We start from the raw sequence: 10,566 nt of genomic DNA, 5'->3' as shown, positions 1-10,566 counted from the left end.
CTCTCTCTCTCTCTAAGAATATTTGTACATTCTTAAAATGTTCTATGAACGTCTTCAGAAATTTGTTGCTATATGGGATTACTATTGATAATTTAAAAAATACAGTTATTGTCGTTTATTTAGTTTGTTTAATTTTTTTCTCATTTTTATTCATGTTTGATATTAACTGTTATTTATGATATTAAATCTTTATAGACAGTGTAAAACACACACATCAAATTGTTATAACGAAAAATAAATACAAATCATTAAGCTAATAAAAATTTTGTTATTTCTTCTATATGGACATGTTTGCATTTATATTTGAATATTTTGCATATTATCTTTTCAATTAAATTAAAGGCATAAATTTTAATAAATGCGTTTAGCGAAAAGTATGCAAATCGGACAAACAATTTGCATCTTGTATTTCTTTTTTACTTTTTAGTGTTGCTTTTGCGAATTTGAGGCGTTACATAAAACCTGTTTCTAAAACGCGTTTGCGCTGATCTTTTGTAGCGCAACATGCATTTATCGACGCTAAGATGTCCGATCTGTTTACTTACTTCCATCATCATTCACGGATTCACCATTCAGTAATTTGTAATCAATATACGAATATCTACCCGCATCAATGACGTTATTTGTGCATCACTTAACCGGAAATTTGCGTAAACAAATGATAAAAACTGCTTTCAAACGTTTACTTCGCCTTTGGGACACTTGAAATCGTTTTCTCTTCAACGATATTTTGTTTCGAGAATATCATTGACTATACTCCCTAAAGTCTTTGGAGTGGAATCTAACTGTAAAGAGTGAAATCTCACTCTTAAAAATTGACAATTGTGAACCACGTACACTTTATATGAAATACATCTATGTATCTACATATATTTCTTATGTGTGTTTCTTCACTTTTACGCTCAACCTTGAATTGTTTTTCGGATGTAGGAAGTTGTACCAGGTGTGTGTTCGACGACCTTCTTTCCTTCTCTTCCTCTCTTCTCCGTCTTTCCCTTTTTCTCTCTTTCTCTCTCTTTCTCTTTCTATCTTTTTGTCCCGTCGCTTCGTCGGCGAGTGAGAGTGCCTCTCCGATATCTATTTTTAGCCGTCCTCACCACGTAATTCAATGCCCGACTTCCATGCGTCTTGCGGTCGAATGTAAGCGACAGTAACTATCATCAAAGAATCATACGCGTCGGCCGCACGGTGCAACCGGAATTACGTCGTAATTGAAAATGTGGTATACAGAAAGAAAAGAGAAATAATCGCTCTGTACATCATTTTCACATCGAAAATCCTTATTGATTAACAAAGTCCCCATTTAAGACCCTATATGCCGTGTTTTACACATAATATTGCTTTTTATTTTTGAACTCTATAATCTTATATTTCAAGATATTATAGTGCAAATCTTCTTTAAATAAGTTGTATTGTTTCTAGATGTTTAATACCGTAAATTTAAAAAATTCTCAAAAACTGTCACAAGTCTCTAAAAATTATTTTTTTTAATTGAAATTTATTATTTCATTAAGATTTATTATTTTATTATAAATTTATTATTTATCTCCTGATAAATGAATTTATTGATTTATTAAGTGTTGAATCTCCCTCTTTCTTAGATATTTGCAGATACATTTGACATCTAAGAATTCGTTAGATATTTCACTGTCATACTTCCTCTTTGATGTTTCCTTTCTCCAAGAGATGTATCAAAATTTTATTTTCATAAATGTTTATCCAGTTATGACTGTTTCTTTATAAAATCTTTCAAACAAGAATTTATATTTTTATGTTGTCTTTAAAAATATTAGATTTTGTTTGCCTTTCCATGAAGAAACGTTAGCGTTTCGTATATACATCATTTTAAAATAAAACTGACAATAAGAGAGAAAGCCTATATTTTAATTTGTTTTTCTTTTAAACATCACATTGCGCATTACACATAGTTTCGTAATTATAATTTTCATGTCGCATTTAACCTTAAATGTTTTTAGATTCTCATATTTTTTAATGTATTTGTTTAATCTGTTAAAGACATTTAATAAATTTATATTTAATATGTTGCTAATACATTGTAGAGGATTAATATACGTACATATGATACTTCGATTTTGTATGCAGCATGACATTGCAACAGAATTTGTATGCGACAGTTGCATTTATTTCTAAATATAACGATAAATAGCACTTTGCCTTTTTAAAGAAAAGCAAATTTCTAAGAAAATATCCTTTAATTTTTCTTTTCTTTTGAATGATTTTTCTATCACGCGCGAAATTTTCATCTCTTCGGATTTACGTGAAAAATGTATGTAAGATTGTGCGTAATGACGATTATACGATCGATCTTTGTTATTTTGAATTTTTGCTTCTTTTAAACCGGTTTTTTCAAACTCCTAATTCGTTGACTCCTGATGAGTTCCGCGTCAAGTGGAACTTCAGGTAACACCAAAAGTAAATAAGACATAAACAAGGCACCGCGTGCTATAAATTGCGCATTAAATGACGCGTACTCTTGGTTACATAATCCACGTGCATTATCCATGTATTCTCGGCACGCTGTGGCATAAATGGTACGATGCTCTGCCGATTTTTCACAAAACTAGTCAATGGAACTAATAAATCAATTCTATATATATTATATAATATTCAAATGTAAATGATATTACACTGTTAAATATCTATAGTGTCAAATTTAACCTAACGTGAGTCGCTACTGCTCCTACTAAATATATCATTATTTTTTACCAAACGATAGTTTTTGACACTATATAGTGTGTCAAATATAACCATTATTTTAATATAAAATAACGATTAGGATGAGTAGGATCAGTGGCAACTTACGTTAAGTTAAATTTAACACTGTATAGATTTAACAGTGTATGTAAAAGATAATTAAGGAAAAGAGCTTACTCTCTTTTCTCAATACTATACAAGATTCTTAGACCTTAATAAAGATTTTAATACCACATTAGAAAAAGAAAAATTAAAACTGATATGTACATATTATCTAATTAAAGGTGGTTTCAGCATACTGATTATAAAAATTAAAATTAGGAAAACTTTATACACTGAACTTTTATTTTCTGTAGGTATGATTAATCAAGTAGATTTATTTTTTGTGAAATATTTATCGAGTAGCAATATTTTTAATAAATTGCCGTTATAATCAAATTAACGATACATTAAAAATAAGAAAAAATACTGCGATAATTTATTCACGAAACACTGAACGCCGTGCGGATGTCCGTTTCAATAAACGGTCGTTCACTTTTGCAGGTTTCACCGCGTGTACATTGACAAATCCGATTTGGTTCATAAAAACCAGACTACAGCTGGACCACCGGTCACAAAAAGTCTCAGCGATAGAATGCATGCGGAGGATATATCGACAATCGGTAAGACAAATATTATTTTTTATCGCGATTTGCAATTCAAAAGACTCGATGAAATTGCCGTGTGACGTATCGAATTTTGTAAATCTTATATTTACTAATTTCTTAATTCTTAAATTGACAATTGTCGATTCTCTCTGTAGAGCTTTCTAAAATTAAAATAAATATTATTGCGTGAAAAAAAAACACAATGAGACTATAATCACATCGAGATGAAGGGCCAGTGAAATAAACGAAGTAATTTTTGTTATTTAAATAATTTGTGCATATTATATTATTAACATTCTATCTTTTTGTAATATTTTTTTTCTTGATATAAAGATCATATTTGTTGTTATATCCTAGAAATCGAACAATTGTATAACGTTAAATATAAGATATGTATATACGCATCTTTCCTAGAACATTGTAAAGTGTTTCGTCATAGGATTTATTTATTTTGTAATAGCTGGTAATTCCTATGTTAGTTTTCTTCTAAACGAATAATTCTACTGTGCTAACACTACTAACAATAAGTAAAATAAGGTACTATAAACGTAATATTATAGATATAGATTGCGCATTCCCTGATCTTAACATCTGTGCTCCATTAGAAAAACAATGCAATATATTGAATCCTATCAGCATCTCTCTAAAATATTTTACTCTTTTTTTAGATATTTTTCAGAGAGAGAGAGAGAGAGAGAGAGAGAGAGAGAGAGAGACAGACACTACTGTTTCTAAACCGATAATGACAACTTCATAAGAATACAGTCTATGCTTATCATGTCTATGCACAGTGTACCTGTGTTATGAAATTGCCATTTAACTTAAACGTTAAACCGTTAAAAAATACTACAGTTATCTCTAAATGATAACTAAAAAATATACTTAACTCTGAAACGGTATACTTATTTTCAACATCCTAGAGCAGAATACACGGGTCATTTGTGTCTGACTCAATTTTGAGAAAAAAATCTGTAAAAATTCACACACATGTTCTTTAAAGTCTTTACTAAATTATTCTGCTATGTAGACATTGGAAAAAAATTTGAAAAAGTTATTTACGCAGGTACATGAGAAATAAAAATTGTTAGAAATGGCTTGGATCACGAATGTGTACCGTTGGAAGATTAAATATAATAGTTTTATTTAAGATGAAAATTAGGTATACAGAGTATCTATGAAGTCTATCCCCACCCCCTATATTTAGAAAACAGTTCGAAAGTATGAAAAATCGCGAAATACATGTTTGATCATTTCAAAAAACTCCCTTAAGAAAGTAATTTCTCGATGCGTATTCCGTAGAGTTTTTCATAATTTTCAACTGTTTCCAAAATGTAGGAGGTGGAAGCAAACTTTATAGACACCCTGTCTATTTGTTTGATAACATATTTTATACTTACTAAAATGAAATATTAAAAGTCAAAGTGACATATTACAGAAAAATATGCGATCTTCTTTTAACAATTAACATTTTTACATGTGAGGATAAATTTGTTAACAAATATTAAATCTTTTGTTTGTACTTTCTTTCTTGGTATTCTACAGCCTGGATTTCTCCGGAATCAATAACTGCTTGCTCGAGTATTCTCCTTTCATAAAAATTGAGATTTTTGTTGATTTTTCTGAAATTATAAGTTTATTGATCGTTGTCACATTATCATCGAAATTACATCATTCAAGGAAATACTTACATCGCGATAACGAATTAGGGAAAATCTAAAACAACCAAGGGATTCCCTGCAGAATATCAAAACGATGATGTTGCAATGGCATCGATGAGTATTTATTGAACGTTAGTTGCGGCCAAGATTATTTTCTCCGTTGGCGCAACGATAGGTACAGCACTTATATTGGAGCAAAGTAGCTTCGTCAGATATAGAACTGATGTAATCATTCTTGAATATTTTAGATGTAGATATCGAAATTTTTTTTGTATTACATTATAGAAATTTTCTAATATTATAGTCCAAAATTCTTTCTCTCTCGCAAGATATATTTTAAGAAATTATTACTTGAATAAATGTTATCATTTGACAGTAATATACATATATAAGAATATATTATAAGCTTCGTGAATGTTTACAATCTGTAGAATTCTGTTTAATCAGTTTAATGGGAATACTACATAAGAATTCTATAGTTATCCAAGGAAAAAATAATTTTCTAAGAAGGCTATTGTAAAGGAAAAATTATATTTAACTCCGAGAGAGAGAGAGAGAGAGAGAGAGAGAGAGAGAGAGAGAAGAGAAACATGAAAGTAAAATTTCTTATATTTAGCGTACTATAAGATAACGAATTTTTTTTTTTTGTTAAAATTATTTTTCGTAAAAACAACGACTTTTATTGAAAAGAAATATTTGCTTTTAACGTATGGATAAATTGTTCACTTATTTCGTCCTGTGGACATGTGTCAAATTGAATGTGTTTACTTGGAGATAGCAACTGCACATTATTTATATGCGTATATACTAAAATTGCGTTCGACACGTCGGAATCGGGCCAGCTTTAAAACTGGCGCCATGAATAGTACATCTACGAATAGTATATCCAAGTAAAAATATCTTGGAAAATTCCACTGTGTGTGTTGAGCAAAACGCTCATGTAATAAATAAATCTGTATATCCTGTTATTGTCTCGTACGTCATTGCATGAATTCGTGCATAAAATTGAAAATACAAATTGATATAGATGTACAATGAACAATTTTACATGAATATCTTTATATACAGTTACAGTTATAACGTGATTAAAAATACAGAATAATTAATTATATAGTAGAAGTCGACATAAAAAAAAATTTACTTTACACAAAAACGTATATACAAAATACGAATATTATTAAATAAATGAAAAATAAATATTCAAAAATTTACTAACAAATTAATAAATCATAACGATAATAAATAATACATAATAAATAATTTACATACTTTACGATTTGGACAAGTTGAATTAATAAGATGGTAATTATCTGGTTATTGATGAGTTTCTCTATTATAATCAAAATATCACTTTACCTGTTTGATATCTATCTGTTATCAGCCTTTGAATCGCTGAATTGCGAGTACATAGCATCTTAAATGTTTTTAGCTTTCCTATCACAGATACGAACATTCGATTTAGTGTTATCTTTAATAAAGCATGTAGATATCACGTGTTCCCTCTTTTGGAACCTTTATGTTCAGACTTGAATATATCATTGTTAAGAGATATATCGTTTTTTATTGTATTGCTATTCATTATTTAAAGATATGATTTCCATATTGTGTATAATTTTGCGATATTAATAATTAATCAATATTAATATACATGGTACAGTAATATAATGAACATATAATTGTGTCATATTGTTTTATTTAATAATGGGTAATCTTATTAGTTGTTAATAGTGAATTAACTATTAAATTTTTTTTATTTAATAATTTGATATTTTGTTTTATTATTTAAAAATTTAAAGATAGGTATATATATATATAATAAACTTTATTTTTTAATATCATGGAATTAAAACAAAAGTAGTATAATCGCGAAATTATTAGATTAATGTTCTTACTATACAATTTTGAAATTTGAGAAAATATTGCATTTACGACATTAAAATGAATCAGATTCAGGATCTCATGATTCATATTTATGTGTTTTTTTTATTATCTTTTTGCAGGGTATCCTGGGATTCTACAAAGGTATCGTGGCATCCTACATAGGCATAAGTGAGACTGTGATACACTTTGTGATATATGAAGCTGTGAAGGCGTGGCTAGCCACACATAGATCGCGTGCTTCTCAAACAGATGACAGGAAGACGTTCCGTGACTTCATCGAATTTATGGCTGCAGGCTCATTTTCAAAAACGATAGCATCAACTATTGCTTATCCTCATGGTAAGAATATTATAAACTATTTTATGGAACACTCAGTTAAACTTAACTAATCATTTCTTAAACGAAACGAATTTGTAGAATCCTTTTAATGGATACTACAATTTATAAGTTTCAACGACTATAATTTACTTAACTCTTTGTCTGTGTACTTGAATTAGTTACAATACTTGCGGTATGTTAGACTGATTTTAATATTCGATGAACTCAATAAAAATTTACATCAATAATTAAAAATGTTTAGCTCCGTATAACTCACTATTAAGAGAACATGCTACAATAAGAGTATCATTTATTCATTGATTATTTAGAACTGTAGATAAAAAAAATATTTAAAGAGAGAGAGAGAGAGAGAGAGACAATTATCTCTACATTTACAACGATATTGTCTAAAGATTGCGCTATCACAATACAATTTTTTTAAATTACTAGTTAGGTAACATCTTCTTTTTAGTAAAATTGCGTTGATTTGAACTGATATATGCTTAACGCATTCACCCCCCCCCCCCAAGCATATTTTAGCTTTCTGTTTATATTTTTAAATGTAAAATTGAATCATTTTATCAAAAAATTTACAGTATTGAATACAATATTGAGCACAAAAATATAAAATGTAATGTATTTATTTGACTGTCGTCCCGTGACGATTATTAGTGAATAATAAAGGATAAATAGAAATGTTGATAACTGTCATAGTTGATGGCAATGAATAACGTGTGTTAATAGAGCATAATGTGAATTATAGAATATAACTTTTCTATAGTATTTTGATTTTATTGATGAGTAGTAGATTTCTTTCTCTACCATTACTTTGCAAAGATTCTCCGAGTTGGTCTAAAGATAACACTAGCTATATTTGTAACGCGTGCCAGACACTCGGTGTGTAATTACGCGTTATATCTATCTACAAATATTCATGGCGTTCTGATTGTTTGAATAAATAATATCGGATCTGTATTATACCGCACTTATTTCGAAACTGTTCTGCAAATCAACATTATCATACACAGATCGCGTACATCTTTTCGTAGAAAGACGAATTACATGAAATCGGAGCATTTCTATTCAGAGAAAACTGCGTTATCATATAATAAATTATTTTCCGATCATTACGATAATAGAAAATAAATTTTATGATTACCTATATATTTTTGATGTACTTTAGTTTGTCCTAATCTTATTTAAATATCATTAAAATCATATTGTGAGAATTGCTGGCGTAAAGTACACAGAATTCTTATATACAAATCTTTTTCAATTATACTTACATTATAATAATTAAAATTTCAATCTGAGAAACTGAAGGATCCTTATATGAAAGTTATTTGTCTGAGATTGATTTAAAAATGAATACAAACACATTTATGCGGGTAGAAGAATATTCACCATCTTCAATAATAATTTCATGATAGACGTAGGAGGTCCGATCAAGGATGAGATCAAGGAGAAGATATAATTTTATTCTTTTTTCTATTTAGAGGTCGCAAGAACCCGGTTGCGGGAAGAGGGTACCAAATATCGCACATTCTGGCAAACCTTGAATACTGTATGGACGGAAGAGGGCACAAAGGGTCTCTATCGAGGTCTTGGCACTCAGTTGATTCGGCAGATTCCGAACACCGCTATCATAATGGCAACATATGAAGCGGTAGTATATGTACTGACCCGACACTTCCGGCCGGTTACGGTGGCGACATCCAGCACTGATGTGACATCGGAATTCTACAACGAGGCTAAAGCGAAGAGAGAACTGGCCTAGGATTTGCTTACGGCCCCCGAGTAAAGGGCCATCTATCAACCATTTCCCCTTCTCCAGTAGGCGAATACTGCACGTATTCGGGGCAGCATCCTAAGATCTAATCGCACATCTAGGCACATCGAGAGCAGCTGGGAAACGCGTTCGATGCCCTAATCATTGCTCCAGGGGTACTCAAAAAGGTACCAGCTCTTTGGTCGCACTGTGCTCTAAAAGTATAGCAAAAAGTAGTCCTTCCTCCTTTCAGATAGCATATACATATCCAGACACGGACCCGCTGTATCTCACAGGGAGAAAAAGAGAGGGATGAGGGAGAGAAAAGGGGAATTGAGGAAAGCAGATTTTATTTAGCGTCGGATAGACAAAGGCTGAGACTTCGCTTCTCGTTCGCAAAAATGTGTACGTGAATATCGCAAAAAGTGGACTTGTATTGTGTTATAAGATTTATTCAAAACAAGATTAGTCTTTGCTCCAGAAACAAAACTCACTCCGAATCCAAAACGTGTGAGGCTCATTGTAATAGTCATTGTAGACTTTAGTCTCTGATCTAAGAGTTTTGATTCTGATACTGTTCTTTGTTCCACGATTTGCAATTTTTCTTTGCATCTCGCTCCTTTTTTCACTTTTTTTGTTCACAAGACAAAATTAAAAAGAAAACGAAAAACGTAAAATTAGACTTTGGAAAAAGATCGTATTTGTAACTTTACAATGCTCCGTGAGAGAGCAGCAAATTTAATATGTATAGCGACTTTTGAATTTGTAAATCATACAAGGCATGATAATTTGATTTTCTATTTGCTTCAAGTGAAATATTTGTGCTAGAAATCGATTCTTTTAACTGGTTTTGGTCGTAAATGTAATATTGTAGATCCACTTCTCTTAAAAGTTTCAACATTTCTATCTTAGGACTCTAGTAAAATATGTTGTAAAATTGTGATAAATATTTCAATATAATTATATTAAATTTTATGAAAGAATTTTTTTGCTTTATATTATATCACAAAACTTTGAACAGCAGTATATGGAAAATTATATTTTAATATTAACATATCCAAGAAACGTTACCACAAATAATCCATTTGAAAAATTATTAAATTATGACTGAACGATCTATGTTTATGATTCTTTAAGTTTTTTATATATTTGTTATGTCGACATTCTATTATATTTGAATTTATGTACGAGGTAATTTCCAAAAATTTCCGGAATCAGCACAATATTTACAATACATATATTTGAATTTTAATTCTGCACAAATTTGAGAAACATTAATTGTGTTGTCGCAAGCATATGATGACAGAGCAATAAAAATAATTTCAAAACAACTGAAGGGAATGTTTTTGTTGCTGACATCATCTAAAATACGCTGATTTAACTTTTTTTTCGCAAACTGACTGTTAGAAATACTTTCAGTAGTTTTGCAAAATTGTATAATTATACAAAAAAAATTTCGTCGAAGAAAATGTAACATTCTAATACGAAATTTTCTTTTGATAATGTAACATAAATGATTGTGTTTTGTATTCCAGAAATCAAAAATCCAATGAATTCATTTTCACTTTATTATAGCGAC

At 30.0% G+C, this 10,566-nt stretch overlaps 1 protein-coding gene across 3 annotated transcripts in view; it reads left to right on the top strand.

Annotated features, from left to right (window-relative positions):
* Rim2 (replication in mitochondria 2) overlaps positions 1-9,960 on the top strand; it is a 22,620-nt gene extending 12,660 nt beyond the window's left edge. The window contains exons 4-7 of one of the 3 annotated variants that reach the window (XR_001936943.1): positions 3,259-3,377; positions 7,021-7,240; positions 8,716-9,175; positions 9,241-9,960. Coding sequence is in view for 1 of the 3 variants with exons in the window: in XM_018458817.1 (XP_018314319.1) it covers positions 3,259-3,377; positions 7,021-7,240; positions 8,716-8,996 (620 nt within the window). In the remaining 2 variants the exon portion in view is untranslated. Of the gene's footprint in view, positions 1-3,258; positions 3,378-7,020; positions 7,241-8,715 lie in introns of all 3 variants that reach the window. The other 2 variants (XR_001936944.1, XM_018458817.1) reach the window with 2 other exon arrangements.
* Positions 9,961-10,566: the final 606 nt, after the last annotated feature.

This window comes from Mycetomoellerius zeteki, unplaced genomic scaffold (assembly GCF_001594055.1).
Source record: "Mycetomoellerius zeteki isolate Tzet28-1 unplaced genomic scaffold, Tzet1.0 scaffold780, whole genome shotgun sequence".
Lineage (NCBI taxonomy): Eukaryota > Metazoa > Arthropoda > Insecta > Hymenoptera > Formicidae > Mycetomoellerius > Mycetomoellerius zeteki.
The sequence above is the reverse complement of the archived record's forward strand: the minus strand, read 5'-3'. Positions and strand labels throughout refer to the sequence as shown.